Genomic DNA, 22,739 nt, shown 5'->3' with positions numbered 1-22,739 from the left:
GACTCAAATACGACGAGAGAAATTATTGAGACATGGAAAATTCCCTTGAAATAAATATGGTTTGCGAGACAAATGCTTGTAAGTATTGAACCTCTTAAAAGACGAGGGGGGGAAATATGCGCTCACCGAGAGGGCATCGTCAGCATGAGACCACCACCAGGCACCTTACTGAGATGTGGGGAGCTTCGCGGCCGGAACGAAGCCTCCCTTCTCGCCAGCCAAGAGCTATCATGTCTGTAGGTTGTGTGTAAGGCATACCTTACGAATTTTCTGACATATTTTACTCTGAGAAATTCAATTAATTCAGTGACGCCTATGCGACACGCAGAAGAACTGTGTGGATGGGGATGCGTGGTTTGAGACAATTTTCTTGGCTGGACACGCCGCCGCCAAAACCGGATTTTCTGCGACATGGGGCCCTTAAGGCTATCGCGTTAAAAAGTGCACTCTCGCTGTTAGCAATCCTGCGCCCCTTGCTACTGTGAGGCTGGCTTTCCCGCAAAGTTTAGGCGTTTGAGAAACTGGCTTTCCTCCAAAGTTTACGAGTTTGGTGACTAAGTATGCTTTACAGGAGAAATTTTGCTAGCAGCACGAAATCGTTACAAAGTTAAGCACAAAATAACCCCAATATTGTCAATTAGATAGAAACAAATTCTAAGAACCGCATTTGCTCCTACACAGCCAGCAATATATTTTATTCGAATGTTGGTACCCAAACGAATATTCAAACATTTTCAAATATCTATTCTTCTAATTTAATTTGAATACTAAATTTGTAACATTCAATAATATTCGAACTTCTCAAATATTTGCACACCGTTAAATTTATTCCTATGGCTGTGACACACATGAGATACTCCCATGCACTGTATGCCAGAGGTTTACTCAAAAGGCACCAAATTCAATTTAAAAAGAAATTAAAATCTGAAGCCCCTGCCACATGATTATGAGGCATGCTGCAGTGGGGGACTCTGGATCAATGTTCAGCACCTGAATTCTTTAACATGCACGTAAATGTAAGCACACAAGTATTTTAGCCCTTTGCACCTGAACGGGAAGTGTGGCCACACAGTGGGGACCGAATTCATGGCTTTCAGCTATGCAATGTAAAACCCTTAGCCAATAAGTTACTGTGACTGGCTAGAAAAAGCAAACCCTGAAGCTTGACACACTTCACTGAGAACAAAAACGAACATCATTAAGTTTATTTAGCCTCGTGAAGTACTTTTTCAGGACTGAATTATTAACTTGAAAGATTGCTTATCCTTACAAAGAAACCTTGATAACGATCTTGAAGCAAACTTCAACCAGCATGAAGGAAATGACACGAAAAAGACGAGGAACACAAAAAACACATATTATTCAATTATAGCAGAAATTATTTAATTTTTTCAAAGTTAACATGAGGCAAATACACAATCTTTATTTATGCCTGCTTATAAGTTTAATTTTTTTACTAATGACAATATAATTGCAATGTTCCAAGATATTAAAATAAACCAACATGCTAAAAAATGCATGCACACATCATTATTTGATAATCAATTCAATATTCGATGCTAAGTGTTTGTACCTATACCATACCTACTCTTGAATCGCGCCGAAAGCTGCTAAGACTTGAATTCCTTTCCCTTCTTCTCAACAACAGGCTTGAAATTAAACCATCGACTTATATAACGCCTGCACTAACACGGCAAACAAGACAGCATCATCCGGATTCACTAACACCCTATTATGCTCGAACTAACACGTTTAAATTTTCTTTCTTTCCCAGAACAGTATCAGACTGGAACGACAGTTTATAGACACAGTGTGACTAAAATTTGTATAAATCTGTACTTGTTTGTTCTTAATTTGTTCTCTTTTGTTTGTATACGTTCTACTGCCCCTCTGCTTGGACCGAAAGGTCTGCAGTATGTACTTATTAAATAAATAAATAAATATTCAATTCGTATTTGAATATTTTGATATTGACACACTCCTATAAATTATTCACCACATATCGGACATAACAATTTATATTTTGCCTTCTGGGTGGCGTTTGCCATGCAGAATAATCGTGACATTTACATTGCTAAGTTCCCCTTAAACGTACGATGCCCAGACGGGGCAGAAAGTTTGCCTAGCGATTTCATATCTGCCGCCATTACTGCGCAGTGCGTCCCGCCCACACACAGATTGCAAAAACCACAGAGAGCAACTTGGTTTGGGAGTTATGAAGAAGCTTGATAGTTTCTTTTTTTGTTTTTTTAATAGCAGTCCAGATATAGCGATGATCAATTATAATGACTGCATTTTTTTGTCTTTTTGATATCACTATAAGTGGACTGAACTGTATTTCTTCATTTCTTATTTAAACGTACCACTCACTTCTTGGCCAGTTCCCCATTGTGGGTATGTGCCATTGTATGGAAATCATAATCCACAAGCGGCGATCATCTCAAAGAAGTAGTTGATGTTGGCACGAGAGAATTGTATGTGCAGTTGTGATCTAATGGTTAGAGCATTAGGCTGCTGTGCTGGGGAGTGATAGTTTGAATCCTGCTGCCGGTCATGTTTTATTTATTATTTTCTTCAGGCGAATGCAAATCTACTTGAGCTAATGGTGTGAAACAGACAGACCTAGGCTAAACCACGGAACGGTAGGCAAGAAAAGCCTCGCTTAAAAACAAATGTGTAAAAACATAAAAAGATACGGATATTCATCCTGAGAAAAGAAAAAGAAATGTTAACAGTTTTGCCAGAAAGGTGGAGCATTTATCGCGATGACAAAGAGACAACAACATGAAGTAAGGTTCATGGTTATATCAGTGTCACGTACGGTCAGGCAAACACGAGCAGGGGACATATTTTCGGACTATCGCTTTCAAGGACGTTATTGCTTCCGTGAGACGTAGTGCTCAACCAGACAATCAGCTCATCCAGCTTTGCCATGCTAGCCAATAAGCGTGCACTGAAAGTGATATTGGGAAAGGTGACTGTCTGAGATCGCTCAAAAGCCCCAGATCTCACTCAATGACCACGGACACTCGGTGATATGTCACCAGCTAAAACCTTGCGCTGTGCCTCATGTCTCAGAAAGTTGAGATGAAGCAATTGCCAACACTAGAAGCGCAGGAACACAGTGCACCTCAAGGCATCAACCATCTCGGCTCAAGCTTGCTCTAGCCATAGATAACCTCCGAGATATGGTACGTGGCCCGCGTATAGACAGCTATGTGCAGCCATGGCAAGGGTAGAGGAGATGCGTTTGTTAGGGGGAGAGGGCAGATTGCGAGTGTCTCCACCAGCACCCTCCCTATCTCAAACTCTCTTGTGCTGAAGGAATCGCCATCTCATGCTCCTCTCAACGTTCTGAGCTGCCGCAGGCACTGCGGTCTGAGCAAGTTGTTTACCAATGTGACAAATGGCGCAGCAGGGTTTCCTGCACACCACATGCATTGACGGCGGTGCGTGTACATCGACAACATTTTTGAAGCTCAAGCTTTCAATGTGGAAAGATGCTTGCAAATAACTTTAGCCTCGGCCATCATTTCTATGCTTCTTTGCTAGATTTACCAACCATACGGGCTCCACTTACATGCTTGAAATGGTTGCAAACTGCATTAAACCGAAACCGTGTCACAGAATTGCTTCGTTAAATTGCAAAAAAGAAAACAGGTTTCTAGAACTAAGATCAAGAAATTCAACTAGTTCGTTACATTGCAAATTTCATCAGATCGAGGTTAGTTATATCGAGGTTTCACTGTAGTAGTGACTAATACAAGGGGAGACGGTGACAATGTGCATTTGCAAATTTGACAACAGAGCAAACTAACAGTTGTTAGTTTTGCTTTGCCCTGTGAACCTGCATTTCTATTTCACCTTTTTAGTAGCGCCTCTAATGCCAAGACATTTTTTAAAGGAACCCTACCTGCACCACAGCAATGGCATGTTAGCATAATGCAAAGATTTCAAGGAATTTTCAGAAATTTGGACAGTTCTTGTTGAATAATAGTACTTCTCAAAACTGACTAGCTTGAGACACTGGTTCACTTACGATGCAGCATAACATATTTATCCCCAACCAATTACCTAGTCTCAAGAAGACACTGTACAAATCTCATGACTTCATGAGGAGCTAGCCCACAAGATTTTCAAAGCTTGCTCGTTCTTTTTGCATCATTTCTGGCTTATTAAGATTCCATTCACAGCAAGAAATTTATGGCATTTGAGAATTGCAATTTATCAGTGCAGGGACAGTAAAGGGAGATTTAAATCCACTTTTTCTTAGTAAATTGCCCTTCTACAATAAAAAAAAATATATATTAAAGCTATTTTAATGTGAGAAGAGGCCTGGTAAGCCAGATAATATATGCAAAAAATTAAAGCTGGATAGTGACACCATCTTGATATTTCTCACACAAGCTCGCCTGGCATAAAGATTTTTAACAGCATCTACTTAGTCATAATTACTTTTTTTTTTCAGTAAAGAAGGACCACATCGTAAATGAGCCAGAAGAATGAACTTGACAAGTTTTGCAACCAATTCTTTATGTCATAATGGCTCAAATCCAAGATAGTGCATGTAAATCTGTGATGCCACATGGACATACGTCATCTTCGGCATAAGATTTGAAAAGTGGAAGTATGGCGAAGAATAAATTAAAAAAGAGCACAAGAAAAAGAAACAAAGACATAGACAAGACAGGAACAGGACAAGCGCTCTACTGTTCCTAAAGTTTCACCTTCACTTTCCTTTGAGAAATCAACATCTTAGTGCAAGATATGCAAAAAAACATTTTAAAAACAATTACTTTATGAGCCTAAAATGATTAATGTTTCACTTTAGTGCCCCTTTGAGTTCATTTTAACTTTTAGCATCGTTCTAAACGAGTGTGCAAAACTCACCCAGTCGAGGAAATCTTTCAGCGTGCCCTTTTTAGAAGAATCAACGAGCACCTCTGATAGTGAGCCTGCAAACATCTGAAAAAGAAAAGGGATAAAATTTTTAAAGCAAGAACAAGTAACCTTCTAAGCTAGAAAATATCGCATCAGATGTCATCGGAAACTATGAAAACTGAGGATGTTATAATATAATCCCAAACTCAACAAAGGTCCTTTTACTGGGACGCTTGCTTAACAAGTAAATGCTACTGGACTGGACAGTGACTGGACGCTTATTGTGTCCTTGTACAGACAGTCATTTGGGGTGGGGCCTCTCAACTCACCACCGGAGGGAAGCAGTGTGAGCTTGTTTGATAGTCATAGTGAGTTGGAATCAACTGTAGCACAACATGGAAAGAAGGACGTAATAAAGAATGACAGACACAGAGCTCTGTGTTTGTCATTCTTCATTGTATCCTTGTCTTCATGTTACGGTATGCGTCATACCACTTCAATGATGCACTGGAAATTGTAAAGCACCATCCAGAAGTTCTTCTGGAACAAGAATTTTAAAAAACGGCTCACTCCCACATTCCAGAACATTACTCCATTCAGCCCTCCACCTTGACTCGAGGAAGTGGATGGCAGCACTGCCCATCGGCAGAAGTGGTCACTGCACTTCGCTGACACTCCACGGCAATCGTTGAGAAGCACAGAATCTTCAGTCGAGAGACGGCAACTGTGCTCAGCTCAGTGGAGTGGAGGAAGAACTTCGAGTCGACGATCGTTCGATACATAAGCTAAGTGGTAGAAGAGATAGAAGCACATGAAATGTTGAAAGGAGCTGCACTACCCTTCCCACAAGCAGAGGCCTTCTCCCCATGTCTCAAACAGCAAATGCATTGTAAGTTGCAGAACAAGAATGTAGAATGCTGCCAGTAACTCAGGTACATACAAATCAAGACACACATTGCAATCTATTCATATTAAAGGGAACAGCAAATAAGTGTACACCAGCACCGACTACAGCTCAGTTCTAGTATATGAAGGTCTGGGAAATATACTTTTTTATCACTAGAATTACTGTTGAACAGAACCAAGTGCTTTCTTTCCTCCAAAACTAATGAATTAGTGACGTTCATTAGTACTGAACACCAATGAGGTTCTCAGTTTATTAGTAGACCTGTGTCTTGCGGCAATCATATTGCATTTTTTTCTTTCCAGTTTTTCTCCAAAATACAGAAAAGCCAGCCCAGCTTTATGGCAGGTAAGTTATGGCAAGGCCAACCTGCACGACAGACGAAATGAACGTGCATCACGTGGCTTAATCATCGCTCCACGCCTAGCAGCGCCGACGGTAAAGAGCAGTCACTGTCGGGTTCGGTGCGTGATTTGCCATCTGTCAAATATATTGAAATCCAGAGGGTCACGGCAAGTTCGAGGGTCGCGGCCTGACTGCAGTGTAATCAGCGCTCCATTTGCATCGAAAACTAAGTGAAACACTACCTTGGTATCATCAATCACAAGGGGTTTCGTAGCGCACGCAACACAAGGCCCTGCGCAGGTAGCCATATCAACTATATATCAAATATTCGAAAAATTAAATAGTAGATATTCGATTAGTAGATACTCAAGCACCCACTATTCAATTTCATTTCATGATACTCGAGCATTTGCACTACCCTAATTTTGAAGCAACTCAACCCACAGTGAAGTTCTCTCTATTGTGCCCGTTGTCAGAGCATGAATCCTACCAAAAATTTGAAGGTACATATGTCCCATTATTTCCACCTCATCAGTGGTGAGTGCGTCTGGCTTTGGTAACTTATGTAACGGTTTGTGCGCAATTCTGTGCATATTTTGCACGTCTGCTTCATTTTCTGGTGATACGGAGCTTGATTAGCATTTCAAACACAATTTCATATCTAAGTAGAAACACTAAAATTATCATGGCACCTTGAGACCTAGTTGTTTCACCTTTTGCCAGTGCTCCTTTTCACCAAACTGCCATTCTTATCAAGCCATGGCTCAGCAAAAACATGCCTGCCCGTATCTAAAGTTTCTTTGAACATTGCTGTCAATCTAAGAGTGACGGAGCCACATCCGATAACATCACATGCAGCTAGAAAATGGGCAATGCGCGCTCTCAAACACACAGGAGCATTCGCGAATGATTTAGAATGGGCTATGAAATGTGTAAACAGTAAACAAACTCGATCTGCTAGATTAGGTTTTACAGCCAACAACATTGCTTGTTGCTATCGTGATACGAATGTTTAGGTTTTACAGCCAACAACATTGCTTGTTGCTATCGTGATATGAATGTTGCTTGTCTTTCTGGGCCCCACTTTTGCCAAATAAGGAGGTAAATTTCTGAAGTCACACTTTTTGCAACAATTTGCTTCTTAGTTTTCATCACAATGTGACAACTATAGGAAAATGTTGCAGGTTCGGCCGAAAGGCGATGCATCGATTGCGATCGCAAGTTAGTGGAGAATTATACGAAGTAAGGATAGTAGTTTTATTGGCCGTATAAACTTGTAAACATAGGCATACTAAATTAACAAGCATGGTGTCATGCGTGCACAAGAAAACATTAGCACATCTCACCCGGTGACCACGGAAACTCATTGTCAGAACAACAGAGAGAAGAAGCATGGCAGCTGCAGCAAGCAAATTGACCTTCGTGCTGGGTCCCACACGATGCGAACTGAGCTGCGAAAACACAGCGCACGGTGGACTCTGTCTACAGCGCACATGGCTCTCAAGATAGCGTACCCGGGTGGGCACATGTGGCTACGCAGCAGCCACCAGTGTATAACCTTCCCCCTCCCCCTACACAGCTCCCTCCGGAGCTGTGCGCTCAACAGAAGACGGTGCGCTTCCTCCGCACTTCCCTCCCTTGAGTGCGGGAGATTGAGTCACCATCCCCGGCTCACCCTTGCATGCTTTCACTCGCACATACAGCATACAGTGCGCAGTGACGATTTTATTGCCCTTTGACACAACCTCACAGCGACACCAGAAATGCACCTGAAGTGTCCATATAATTCCTATCGCAATAAAGCCACAGGCTCAGCGAATATTAGGTACCATTCTAGAAAGCAATTCATGTTGCAACTGCCATAGCAACCTCTGCAGAGTTTCATTTTTGTCCTTGGAAGATTCCCATTTGCAAAATCTGAACATCACTTGATGATTGAGGTGACTACTCCATACAAGCCAGTGAAATTCATTACGACGCTAGTTATGAATCATGTTGAACTCTGTCATGATTTTGGGGGGATAAATGATACCCACCTGGAACATCTTGTAGACCCCCTCGAGGATCGCTTGGTACACATGGTCCTGGATGTCATCAGAAAGGTGTTCTACGTATAGCTGGTTATTGCGCGTCTTTTGCTGTGTTGGTAGGCCTATTGTCTGCAAGGAGAAAGCCAATATTCAGTTTTGAATGTGTCCACAGGACTCCTCGCTCAGTCATAGAGTCTGCCAGTCATTCCGTGACTCTTGTAAGAATGATCAGTGACGTATACATTGTTAGTGAGAATGTGCATTAAGGCAGTTATAAAAAAAATTATGGGGCTTTACGTGCCAAAACCACTTTCTGATTATGAGGCACACCGTAGTGGAGGACTGCGGAAATTTCGACCACCTGGGGTTCTTTAACGTGCAGTGAAATCTAAGTACACGGGTGTTTTTGCATTTCGCCCCCATCGAAATGTGGCCGCCGTGGCCCGGATTCAATCCCGCGACCTCATGCTCAGCAGCCTAACACCATAGCCACTGAGCAACGACAGCGGGTCAGGCAGTTATGACGACAGCACGTAGCACAAAACAGGCACACACGAACACAACAGAAGTAAACACAAGACAAAGCAAGGGCTGTCACACAGTGCTTCTACTATACTTCAAACACAAGTCAGGCCGTAAACGTGTAATATACTAGATGAGTTTTGAGATTAAATTCAGGAAGCTAACAAAAAAAGAAGCCATCTTGCACTGCAGTGCGTCTACATTGGCAGGCATGTGGACAGCATGGTAAACCTAACAGAGCAATGGTTAAATATGTGGTTTTAAAGCTCTTTAATAGATGCAACATGTAATTCTTGAAAAAAGTTGACATGCATATTAGCACTTGGGAGTATTTTGCAATGTATGGTGATACATATATATAGAGCCAACAGAGTTGACCTGGGAGTTTAGGTTCATCGACCGACGACTGTTCTGGATGCTATCATTGTGATCTGTGTGTTTTTTGTTATTTTCTGGGCACTTGCTTGGCAAATAAGAATTATACTCTTAACCCGTGTTTGTCAATGTTTGCTTCCTCACCATGCCTACAGTGTGACAATAGATGGATGAATATGAGCAACCCCTCTAAAACAGAACAGCAGTGGATGCCACCTAGCTCGGCACATTTAACTTTCTTCTGCACCTATTCTTCTTTTGTGCCACCAGTACTTCAGTACTCTTTTACTATTCTCGACTGCAAATGCATTAAGCTTATCTTTACTACACCCTAAATCCCAATGCTTTGGGCAGGGTACCTATGTTCTCGTTAACCTCTGGACAGTTACTGCAGTATGCTAACAAAATATGCCCTGCAGTTTTCTATTTACCTACACACACTATGCAAGTATTCATAACTTGCAAATTTTTTTTCTACATTAATGATAAGTGCTGCCTGCACCAGCAAGTAGGTCATGCAGAATACCAGTGACCTCACATAGATCATTACGGTTCTGAGCAAGCTGTGTGCTTAGAAGCCTCCGCAGCCACTATTCCCACACCGAATGGGAATTCAGAAACCCATTCTTTACCTAGTATGTTCTCTTCGAGGAATCTCTCTGCAGTGCTATGAACAGATAGTTGGTCTGATACAAGTGCTACTTGCAAGCAAAGTGCTCTACGAGTCTACACATGGTTATCGTCCATGGCTGGTAAACAGCTGTGTGCTTGCCAGAACAAATGCAGCAAGAGTGTAAATTAACACAAGTGGACAGGGACACACCATGACCATCCAGAAGTTTTCCTCGGGTTGCAGGAAGAACTGCCGAGTCTTCTGGGTATGCAGCACTTCACAGGGTTTGGAAGGGGAAAAGGTCCTGCCAGGCAAAAGAAAAACTGTCACCAATGGCCCACATGTGCGTTAATCATGGACAGCAGATAAATAAGATCTTGCGCAGAGAAAGAGAGAGACAACTTCATGTAGTCGCCTGCAGAGAAAGCATTTTCCCAATTGTTTGGTTCAACAAATCATTTGGCCTAAGTATTTATCTGGTCTGCTTGGCAGAGAAGAAAATTCCTCACCATATCCAAGCCTGGAAGCCACAGCAGTAAGTTCCACAAACAGAGTCGATTAGTGTAGCTATCTGTAGGCAGAGTATAGAAACTGTCCTTTTCTGTGTAACTCGGTCCACTTTATTTTTGTAGAACAGGCCACAAAGGAAACGTAGCATGTTAAGAAAAGTAGCTGCTTCACTTTCTTCATGGTACATTACAAAAAACAAGAACCAAGTTACATAAAGTCTACAGACAGATGGCAGCAACACTTCTTTCAACTAGCACTCCATGATATGTCTGCACTTACCTGCTTGTTAGCACAAGAAAGAAAAAAAAAGAGAGATAATTGAAAATCTAGTTAATCAGTATTACTCACTACAAATAATCAGATGTATATATTTGATGTTGCTGCTGCTATTCACCCCATCAAGCGACACCACGAAGCAGTATTTCTCTAGTGCCATCAGAAATCACTGTAGCCTGCACCACGCCTTTGCGTATTACTGCTGTAGCCATAGTAGTACTACATTATTGCGGTAGCCATACTAGTACTACATAAAATTTAGTTTACAGCATCGAAACAAACCAAAGATAGACTGGCTGCCAATGGAGACATACGTGACGACACCTGTTGGCAGTTTTGAGCACTAGGCCCAGCTCACGTCACAGAAGAACACCATAGCCACTGAGCCACTTTAGGATGCAATGGAAACATGCTGAAAGTGAAAAATCAAGTGTTGTGCATCACTTACTGTGTAAAGTTCACTAGTGCCTCACAGAGGCCAACATTACGTAATTTCACATCTTGTTCCGCATCCTCGGGGTAGTAATAAATTATCTTCTTGTGCTCCTGTAGAAGATGGAAAACGTTAATGTAGAGGGTGTACATGATTAAATCAGTAAATAGATAACTATGACAGAGAAGAAGCCTGTAATGCCCAAGCACAGTTCCAAATGAAGAAAAAAACAACTGGTTCATCATAATTTATGGACACAAACGCCTATTTTTTTGTCTTTTGTACAAGAAAGGAATAACATAATGTCATCAAAGTAAAAACTCAATAGTAGTATAGTAAATTTTTAACAATCAATTGGTTTTCTGAATTCCCATTGCTCCAGCATATCAAAAATGGTAGATATGGAACTCAATGTAGCCTAAACGATATGTGGGGCATTAAAGGTTTAAAAGCAAAATTGTGAGCTGAAAGCAAGTACATAAATTTCTTGAGTGAGTGCACACTTTGACTTTACTTCATTTCTTTGTTTTTCTAGGATTTCTGGCTGGATGAAAATTTCATATGCACAGTGAGAAATATGCACATGTTTTATCTAGCAATTACCACCGATGAGCTAGTATTACAGCTGTTATTAGAAAGTATTTGCTCGATACAGACAGAAAAAAAGCTCGACCTGTCTTACCAAATTTATTTTTGCAAGACTGGTACGCATCAAAACTTGTACAGTCAGCTGGACCAGAGAAAAAGTTTGATGCTTCTGCATCATTTAGACGCAGCCTGGTGTTCACGTCAACACAGTGTTGAACAATTTTAATGGTTGTGGGCACAAAGTGCTCAACTTTCTCATGAAACCCATGCCCTGTACACTTGTGATGCCAACTGAACATATTGCAGTTACTTGGACCTAGCCATCACGACAATATACTTAAATTGACATTAAACTGGAACAGTAAGTTAGTACAATTGCACAAAACATTTTTTTAATGCTCCATTTGCGTTCATCTGGAAAGAAATCTGGGTGTTACTCAGAAAATTATAGGCAAAGCTTTCTTTTTAGAATTTAGTGCCCAAATCTATGACATCACAAATTTCATTTGGTTGCACTCAATGTTGTTCAGAAATGATTAGCAAATGATCAGCAAAACTCACTACATTGAATCTTTCACTGCTTTAAAACAACAATGTACTGACTGTCTGTCGCCAAACTAATTGCCAGGCCTAAGCAGAAACTGTCTAAATCTTGTGATATCCTGAGCAGATGGCATGGTAACTTCAAGCTTGCCTCATTTTTGCACCTTTTATGGATTACCAAGGCTAAATTGATCTTTCTGGCATCAAATATTTGTAATGTATCAATTAACCTTGGCAATTTTCTTTATTTGCCTTTGTACACTGTGTTTTGGTGGATATTTCTATTCCAACAGCCCCCAGCACCATTGCACAGGAGAACAAGCTTCCAGATAATGCTGAAGGTTATTTGACACACTTTCTTTCACCACAGAGCACCAGTGTTTATTGAAATTTTTGTGTCTCCATAGCTGTGGTTATTGTTTTCTATAGAGACGTTGTTTTTTCATTGTATTCTGTGCAAATATACTTAACCAAAAGCAGCTTTGGTCCATGGCTCTGTCATCTATTTGTAATTGCTGCTTGACAAGTGCTTCCTCCCAATAGTATTACTATTCCTATGTACCACATCCTACGACACGTAGGATGCAGCTAAAGCCCGACCCGCACAGACTGCTGCATGAATGCCTAGCCGCATCTTGAAACTGATAAGCTTTGCTGCCTGGGGACACATGTGGGTGTCACATGGATTTTGAAAAAACTTCAACAATGCCCAATAAAAAAGTTGCAGTTTCACCCAAAAGGCGGAGCATCAATTGCGATAGCTTATTAGCAGACAGCCATACAAAGTAAGGATTTTTATGGGTCATATCAACTTGTAAACACTTGCTTCCTAACTAAACTGACAAGCATGGCGTCAGCGCACACAGCAAATATGAATACATCACACTCGAAGACCTCGGACACTCGCTGTCAAAACGCTGGCGTGAGGAAACGTGGCAGCAGCAGTGAGCAAAGTGATGTTCGTGTTGTCTATCACTTCAACGCAAAGTGAGCACACAGAACACACAGCATGCACAAAGCTGCAATAAAGTATGCCAACCAAATATTGGATTCACTTCGTTATATTAAGGCTTGGCTACTTTTTGGTTGTGTGCTTGCCCTGTTGTGCACACTTTTATTTATTTATTTATTTACCCTCAGGGCCTTTCGGCATTAGAGAGGGGAGTGGGTTATACAACAAATAAGGAGGAAATAAATCATGAGCTTATACACAATATTTGCTAATTATACAATGTTAGCTGTAAGTATGAAAAATGCAGTAATAGAAGTTGACATATAAAAGTAACATTAAACAAAAAAAAGGAAAACACCAGGAGCAGTTCGTACAAATGTTTGCTATTGTATATTATTAGCTAGTGCTTTTCGAAAATGATCATTGTTATTAATGGAAACAATGTCAGAAGGAAGTTCATTCCAATCTTTCGACATACGTGGCAAAAATGAGTGTAAAACTATAACTATATAAAACATAAACTATAACTAAAAACTATAACTATAACTACAACTACAAAACTATAACTACAAAACTATAACTATAAAACATAACGTAAAACTATTTCAATATGTTTTTATCCCAACCTCCTTACCTCAAATTTGCGTAACCATAGACGCAAGCATTGGGTGGTGACCTGTAGAGTTGTCTGAGTAAATGAAATGCTTTCCTTATTTATAGGAGGTCACTTTTGTTTGCTTTAAAAATGAATAGCATTGCCTACACTGAGTGGCTTGTCTTATATAATTGGCTGACAAGAGGAGAGCAGCACGGTCTAGTGGAAAGGGATTCAATGGGGCCAAGCCAGTGCACTGAAAATCAATAACTGGATGAAGAGGGTGGTGCCAGCGTCTGTGATTGGTGTGCTTTCCCTTACTTATTTCGCAGTGGCTGGTCGAAAATCGCGAGGGTATGCAGCGGAAGGTTAGGAATGCCGCTAAAACGGATCTTCAGCATACATTAGTTGGCAGAACGAGGTTATAAACATGCTGAAAGTGCTCGAAAGCATTACATGGCTACATAAAAAGCTTTATTGTATGAAAATAAACCCACGCTCTCTGGCTGGTGCGAGTAGCCAGTGCCTGAGCCATCGGCTGCAACCATCTCTTATTCCTTTCAGAACAAGGCAGCACGTGCCTATACAGAAGACAATTCAGTTTTGTTCGGCATATTAGTGCATCTTTAATGCATACAGGTCACTTTGACGCGGTGAGTTCTCATGGTTTTGTGATGTCGCGTGACAGGCAGGTGAAGTGGGTGTCGCCTGAAAACTTTTGACCAATAGTCAAGCGCTAATGGCGTTGAATCTTAAACAACTATTTATTTTTGTTCTTTCCAGTCATGAATAATCAGTGTGTTCGTGTCATATCAGATGGGGAGCTATCCAGGGTTTTCGAGACGTCGTGTGACAGACAGGCAAAAAAATACACTATTTTGAGGTTCAAGAAAGTTTTTGACAAATGGCGGAGGACTGATAGCAGAATTGGAATAGAAAAGTTTGGAATAGCTTTGCGTTATAGCGCTCTTGCATGTGCTAATGGAGCCTACTACATGAGAGACGAAATGTTGAGCATATTATTGGGCCCCTTCGATTATCAGTCCATGACAGTCCTCGACTGCTTGGGACTGGTGTGCCACATTCGATTTTGCTTAGACAGCTTTGGAAGCTCTGCCCACCAGTCAGAGAGCTGCCACAATTGCATTTGTTTTTCGCAGACCAGAAGTAGACTGTCTGTAGACTCTTGGTGTCAGCAGATTTTTGCTGAGACCAGCACAAGCAGCTAGTAGATGACGGCTGTCCCAAAAAAGATGCGCGTGGCATTCGCCACCATGCTGTGAAGAATGCTGTATGCTTCTGTATAGTTTGCAGGCACCAGACAGCAAATATTGCTCACTCAGCTATTGGGTTGTTGGATTGGTGCTTTGTGTGCTATCATGCAAGCTTTTCATGAGCCATGAAAATGCTGCCGCTTTAGTCTACGTGTTTCTTTAAGAGACAAGCACAGCCATCAGGCGCACCAGCTTGCTTTCCTTGATGCCTTTCCCTAAACCTGTCATGCTCATTGCTATATGTGTAGTAAATCGGAGGATTTCACTTTTCAGGTGAGTGAAGCTGATGTGGGAAGAAGCATATCATATCGCATGTGGCTATTTCAAGCTGGTAGCTGGGTTGGTACAAAATCAGAGCTTCATTGATTACCCCTTCTGCTGCCAAGTTTGAGCATTTGCATTATGATGTGCAGGATTAGTAGACAATGTACACTTGCTCTGTCCTATATTCCCATCGGACGTTTCATCGACAGTCTCGCAAGCTTTGAGGCTATCAACAGGCGTTTTTCTGCACGAACCGCAATGATCACGATTTTGCTTCAGTTCATGTGGGAATTCTGCTTAAATTTTGCAGTCAATGAGCAAGCTTAATTACAGTGGTTAAGCGGCACAAAGTGCGAGTGTGTGTTGTAAACTGTGCTTGGCAAACACGTTCTGCGCTCTAAGGTTGCGATTGCACTATGCAAGCATTATAGTTGCATCAGTGAAATGGCATTTGAGGGTGCACCATCTCGGAGGCCACAACAAAGAATCTGCTGAGTAGTGGTGCTATCTACAAGTAGCTCCAAGCAGGTGACGGCAGCCAGGAGAATGACTTCTGGTCATGCTGCTTTCGGGTGAAACCTTGGTCAGTCCTGGACAGCTGGATCACGTGACTGTGACACGCCCCTCTGTCAGGGCTAGTCAGGCCGGAAGCGGCGGACGGTTTGTGGACAGTCCAAGACTGCATAACGAAGAAGCTCAGTATGTTATGTCGTCGGTGTATTCATTTCAATCAGATCGCTCAGATATGGGGAAAGTGAAGCTCAGACAGCAGTCCAATAGCTGATCAGTATGCCTCTTTGGTGGGGCTGATGCGATGGTGCAACCGAACATGATGGCCTGTCCTGACTACCGAGGATCAGTGAGTACTCCCATGTGGCCATTGATGCTATCACGAGCAGACAATGCAGGTAGTCACATTTTCCATAGTCAGACTTATACATGGTGCACAATGTGGGTTAGCCCTGATTCTACTAGGCTTGTGTTAACTGAAAAATTTTGCCACCTGTAATGCAGACCACTTATGGCCAACATACCGATCTATCTACCACCTTATATCAAGCATTGTTCATGAGTGGGTAGATTTAAAAAAGAACCGATTTCCTATACACTAAATTATAGCATGTAAATTCCTTTACAATACTTCTCAGTGTTTACTGGCTCTGTGTTTCCACTTCAGCCTCCCTTCCTTGTAGCAATAAAATTAATTTTACCACCGTTTTCATGCTGCCTTAACTACTTCATTTGTAATTTGCCACAGATGTCCCCTTAGCACCCTATGCTCTCAGGCCTCATTCTATATACTCGTTTGCATATGGCTCTTCAATATGCCCTCAGTATAAAGTGGATTTTGAACTTTATTATGTTGTGTAGGAAGCCTTCACTGCTATGTACTGGATGTGTGCAATTACTAGATGCTCAGCAATCACACATCAGTAGGTAATTTTCACACCTTGCCAATGAGCATTTTGAATTTATAGGTCTTTAAAGGCCACAGTCACAGTGTGGCTACGAGGCACGTCAAAGAGAGAGGCTCTGGATTAGTTTTGACTGCCTGGGGTTTCTTTGAAAGAAACTGTACAAGGATGCGCAAGATCTTGCGTTAACCACCTCACAGTGTTAAAGCTGAGCTTACACGAGACACAGATGGCACAATTTCTTGCCAACTGAGGTGACGGTATGAACACAACAGTGCGAATTGTAACTCCTACTCTTACCGCGTTGAAAGGGGTTTGTAAAATTACCAGGCGTAGATTTTCTAGCGTCATTCTTCCATTACAGATGCGATTAGAGCGAATCTTCCCGGGCGAAACACGGAGCACGCAAGGCGTTACGAAATTTTCGACTGCCAGCTTGGTTCGTGTTTCTTCCGATAGACGCGAGATATTTTTATGAGGACAAACGCCAGCGGTCCCGGTCCTAACCTGCGTTTCTTTTTTCCTTCGCAGCAAGCGAAAACACCGGATCCTTCATTTACATTCGTCCTCTCGCGGAGCGGATGTATTAACACCTTGTTTCCTGGTGAAATGGCGCAACCTACTCTGGGGGAACAGCCATGAATTTGTCGTAAACGGCTGAGCTATGCTAACTGTCGTCTTCTTCAATGCCCATGAACTGCAGCCAACGAACGTCGCCGCCTCGGGCTTATCATTGGCGCACCGTCGCTCTCCAGTTAGCGCCTGTAAATTCCACGGCAACAAAACAAACAGCGGGTAGCTTCCTGCTGTATTGCAGGCCGGCGATGGAACAGTGTGACAAGCATACTAATGAACCCATTCACGACGGGCGCGATTCCATCGAGAAGTCCCGTCACCTGGCCCCAATCATGCAGACAAAAACCTCAACGGAGCATGACGATTTTATTTATTTATTTACTTAGGAATACTGCAGGCCTTAGAAGGCCCAGGCAGGCGGGTAAAGGTACATACAACGGTGCCGCAAAAGTGACTTTGAAACGAACGCGGCTCGCTCGCGCCCGTGTTGACATGCGCAGGTGGGTGCTAGTACGCGCCTACTGAAGGCACTGAAGGTCAGTGGTTGTTACCTCGTCCTCCTGTTTGCCGTACGTGGGGTTGTAGACGAAGAAGTTCTGCAGGTACACCTGCGTCTTGGCTGCCATGCCGAGGGAGCAGCACCACCTTCGGTGCAGCGATAAGCGGCGCACAGTTGTGACATTTAATCGCAGTTTGACGGGCCTCCGAGCGCGCAGCGGCTCATCCTCGACGATTACAGCGAGGAAGCTGACATGTTGGATGCGCACTGCAGCCAACGCAAGACGAGTCGAATCGTCGATCGTTGTGGCCGCTGTAAACCTAGTAGTTTGCACCTTCACATCTAACTGTGAAAACATAATAAATTCTAAAACTATTAAAAAATATTATATATTATGTGAGTAAAATCAAATTGTATTATTTTTTAAAGAATTATGTTTTTTAAAGTCAGCACACAACGACAGCACTGACTAGCTGCTTCAAGGTAAGCGCCGCTGTAAAGGCCGGCGTTGGGCGTACCCGGTGAACGCAGCGGGTACGTTGCGTTCACCCAAATAGCCAACTTATTACTGATTTGGCTTGGCTCCCGTTGGATTTTTAAAAGGCGGCGGTAGTGCGCTTTGGACATTTCTTGAATTTCTTGTGAGCGTCTGTGCAACAAGGTGTAACCTTTCTCTATGGTGAAACCTTTACGAGGTGTTTCTGCGTTGTATGTTCGATTTAAGTGGTCTTCGCTGCCGTGGTTAGTTTGTTTGGCTGGTTAGTACATGTGCAAACGGTCTTTTGTGATGTTCTGGAGTTGTGGAAGGTCGTCGCCCCTATTGCAAGTACTTGCGTTGTCGCGACATCATTCGAACACTATACGATCAGAGAAGAAACAAGTGCTGTAACCTACCCCGGTTATTGTGTAGGCGTCAGCTCTCAAAGTATTGGTCAATGCACGGTGGGAGCCCGTTTTATCTGCGGATGCGTGCTTGCACCAACTCTGACGAAACTCTTATCATTCGGGACCTATGAAAGCAGTGCTGTGTTGTTTTTGTTCCCTGCTTAGTTCGCCTGTTTACATACTCGCCTGAATGTGTGCTATTGTGGTTTTTAAGTTTTCCCCCGTGGGTCTGTGCCAGATACCTCGCATTCAGCTGCTTGTCACCTGTGGTCGTTTATAACTTTGCTGCAGAATTTTGTCCTTAAGTCGAATAAACTTTGGAAGGAAATCGTGAAGCTTTACTCCCGGAAAGCGCTTGTACGTCCACAGAATTTACACTTCAAATGCAACACATATCCTCATTTAAATTTTAGAAGAATTTATAGTTTCCGTAAATTGAAATTGCAGATAAACAGAATTCAATAAATTGAAGATTTCTATATGCACACCAAATAAGTTCTGCAAAGTAAAACGGTTTGTTACATTAAAGTTCAATATATGGAGGTCTAATTGTACAAAATTGATTGATATAGGGGTTGATTGGATACAGGGTGTGCATATTCACACGCCTGGTTCCGTAGTCAGTCGTTACGTGCCGCTCTACTTGAGCAATAAACCAAGCAACAATTTTAATGTTTTCGAACTGTTCATATATCGGGAGCACACCAAGAAGGTGATCTAAAACCTCCAGGCATATGGTGACTTTCTGTTCCAAAAGAAAAAAAAGTAATAGTAATAATGTGTACAGTGGCATAGCAGAGTAAACAAACAAAAAAGCTGTCTTTTTAAGACAATGCTACATTTTTTTTTTTTCCTAATTACAGCAGCTGTGCAAGGTGTTCTAGACCAGTTACGATATTTTAAAATTCAGTGTGATGGGCCAGTCTGTTTCCCTTAGTGTTATAATGGCCTCATATTCTTGCGAAGTTAATCATATGACTCCTGTATCCTTACTACATTGAACTCCTGAAATGTTTTATTCCGGCCACTGCTCCTCATCCACCATGCTGCTTCTGCTTAATAGTTCTCAAGGCAATTATATTGCCCTCCTCTCCCTATTATTCAGGCAGAGAAACAGATCCACATGGCCATCACAAACAAATTTTCACTTGCACATGCCCTGACGTTCAAAACATTGCAGTTGACCTGGAAGCTAGAAGCTAAAGGGAAGCTAGAATTAGCACTAGTGAAATGTGAAGGTTGTTAGCAAAAGTGCCCACAGTGTGTGAAGCCACAGTTTATGCGAAGATAAAAGTTTTGAGAAAAATTGTATAAATTTTCCAGTTGATATTGTTGTTTTATTAATGCTGCTCTTGCTTTAGTTATCCTTTTTTTTTAGTCACCATATGTGTTAAATGTCACAGCATTTGATATTATAGCATTGACATATATCAGTGGGGTGGGGGGTCCTTATCTGGATAGTTCATTTCTAATGCATACACTTTGCATGGCTTGTTCGCGTTGCCAACACCTACTGTATTACTTTGCTATTAAAACCTTCACAATTGTTTTTCACACATAAATAAAACAAGCAGTCTAAAAATGCTCCTTTGTCTCATGCAATATAGCGCTCCTCTCAACTAAAGCTGTATGTTCTCGAGACACAAGTTGACAGCTACATGTTAGCTGCAAAACCTCTTAAATTTGCAACAATATTGAATATAATGAGACAGAAAAGCTATCTTGGTGAACATAATGCTGCAGATGCTGACCAGCACATGAGTAGTGCTTCTTTTATTACAAACATTTAATCACATTGCAGAGAGAGTGTACCACTTAAATCACAATCATTTTATTGAGATATTTTTGTGTCATTTGCATGTGGCAGAAGCAGGAAATAGTAAGCTGACTCTGCCTTAAAGCAAACATATGCATGAGAGAGCGCTTAAAGCATTACTTGTTCAAACCGAGGCTTTGGTGTCTAGATTTCACGACGAAGAGAGTAAAATGTGAGGTCACTTACCCTCTATTCTGAAACCATCTATGACTGGAAGCTTCATTCCACTGAGATGAGCGCAGTGCCACCCCTTGACTGAAGACGACGCTGTGTTTCACAGTAATTGACATGAAGTTTAATTAAAGCTAAGCAACCGCCTGTGTCAAGGAGTGGGGCTGCTGTGCATTTGAATCCAGGTGGAGGGTTGAGTGGAGAATACAGAAGTTAGTCATCTTTACCTATCCTTGAGCCTCTTAAGAGATTTCCTACGACATTTAAGCTCAGCCTTTTTGTTTTCTTACAGCAAGGTTATTACGGGTGGTACAAAACATTCCATTGTACAGTTTCTATAATTCTTTGGGAAAACATACATCACCTCACTAAACAGGAATAGGCTCAATAGGTTCACTGGTATCATCTATAGCGTTTCCATCCAAGACCTATTGCTATTACAAGGCATTGCAGACATTCAGTGACGTAGCCAGAAATTCATTTCAGGGAAGGATTCTCCACTGGCCACTACCACTCCCCCATCACCTCTCTCTCTAGCACTATATAAATGTGTGGAGAGTTTTACATCACACCAAGACAAACTCCTAGCACTCCCCTGACAGGAATGCTTTAGCAACGAGGATGCACATTTTTACGTTGCCAAAACTTTGCTTAACTTCTGACAAAAGTTTTTCATTGCTAAGACTACGCCTAAAATTATGCTATCATCCTTGTGCTGTTTTTAAAAATGACTAATTAAAAATAACATTTTGTTTACAAATTGGTGTATTTATATAATGTATATTATGACCTTGTTGGTACATTACTTAGGAAAGTGAACTGCGCTAAAAACATGACAGCGCTCTGTCTTGTGTCTTCTTTTTTGCAGCCCAGACTTGTTGCAGCCCAAGTAACAGTGAAGGTCAGCGTTATTTTCTTACCAGATTTGCTAGTGAGTGGTTCAGCCATGGCTGTGTATGGAAGAGAGCGGGCACTATTTTGCAAGTCGCCTATTACTTAATTGCAGGCATTATGGGCATGCTTCCCTGACACCTGCCTATTCTAAAGACTGCAAAGCAGCGAGCACAGCACATGCTATGACAGGGTAGGTGAATCTCAGCTAAGGCAACTGGCCACAGCTATCTGGTGTTGAGCGATCGAGCAGTGATGAGACAATCCCCCTATGTTCCAAAATTTTTCACTTCATTCTTGATGCCCTTAATGCGTGTCACCACCCTAGCCCTCTTACTGTATCATCCTCCCCACTTCCTGGAGCTCTCTGAAGCCCTTTTCAGCTAATCACTGTCCCACTTTTCAACATTCACGGGGTTGTTGAATGACACAGCATTCTATAACATTCCTATATTTATGTTTCTGTGTGGACATCGAAGCCATTCATCTAGCTCCCATAGTTTGTTGTGGCGGCTTCTTAGCTTCCCTGGTCCAGCACCCCGTCCTTGATATAGATTGCCGCGCACAAATCAGCATTCTGTAGGCCTTTCTTTCTTGTCCCGTTTTCTCTCCATTTTTTTATTCCTAGCAGTGTGTACAAACTAGCCTGAGAGCAAGCTCTTCTGAAGTTTATTAGCATAATGAAAGTTAGAGTCAATGGAAAGTAAAAGAAGAAAGAAGGTGGGGGGAGTGTTTTTTATGAGTTTTCTAAACAAGCAAGTTGATATAAGTAAGTTGTATAATAGCAAGCACCAAGTATGAAAGAATAAAAAACACATTTGCACTTCTCGTCTGACGAAATTTACTGTGCTTTTACAGAAATGAAAATCATTGAAAAGGAAGTAAGTGTTTACGTTGAGATACGAGCACGTAATCTGTAAGCCTCGTAAGCTTATGTCAAGTAAAACAACATGAAATCCTGAGAGATTGAGCTTCTTAAGTACACGTGTTATAATAGGAACACCAACCTTCTTCAGTATGATAAAAGCACTGTAGATCAAGGTTCTCCACGTAGTGGAAACATTGTTAAATCTGTTAAGATGTGAATGTGGGCAAGTTGGTAACAAAGTTCTAACTTGCTAAAGCACATTACTGTCCTCATCGAACTAATGACTATAGTTTCTTGTACATGTGTCTTGATCACATTCAGCACAACATTATGCATTTTTAGCTTTCTTTAATACATTCTGTAGCCCCTCAATGGATTCAAGATGCTAGAAACCTATGTTGAACTACAAAGTGCTTGCCATTAAAAAAGACAAGTCAGTTCCTGTGTTAGAAATATTTATTAGTTAGAGAAAGGCTAAAATTTAGTATGAACATTAGCCATGTCTTGAAGTTT

General features: G+C 41.7%; 1 protein-coding gene across 1 annotated transcript in view; it reads right to left on the bottom strand.

The window, feature by feature from the left end:
- Ccz1 (vacuolar fusion protein CCZ1) overlaps positions 1-17,887 on the bottom strand; it is a 79,412-nt gene extending 61,525 nt beyond the window's left edge. The window contains exons 1-5 of the mRNA XM_065444543.1: positions 17,648-17,887; positions 10,905-11,002; positions 9,881-9,974; positions 8,167-8,289; positions 4,891-4,965 (exon numbers count right to left, since the gene is read on the bottom strand). Of these exons, the coding sequence (XP_065300615.1) occupies positions 4,891-4,965; positions 8,167-8,289; positions 9,881-9,974; positions 10,905-11,002; positions 17,648-17,722 (465 nt within the window). The 5' untranslated portion in view covers positions 17,723-17,887. The remainder of the gene's footprint in view (positions 1-4,890; positions 4,966-8,166; positions 8,290-9,880; positions 9,975-10,904; positions 11,003-17,647) is intronic.
- Positions 17,888-22,739: the final 4,852 nt, after the last annotated feature.

The sequence above is a fragment of the Dermacentor albipictus genome, chromosome 8 (genome assembly GCF_038994185.2).
Source record: "Dermacentor albipictus isolate Rhodes 1998 colony chromosome 8, USDA_Dalb.pri_finalv2, whole genome shotgun sequence".
Lineage (NCBI taxonomy): Eukaryota > Metazoa > Arthropoda > Arachnida > Ixodida > Ixodidae > Dermacentor > Dermacentor albipictus.
The sequence above is the reverse complement of the archived record's forward strand: the minus strand, read 5'-3'. Positions and strand labels throughout refer to the sequence as shown.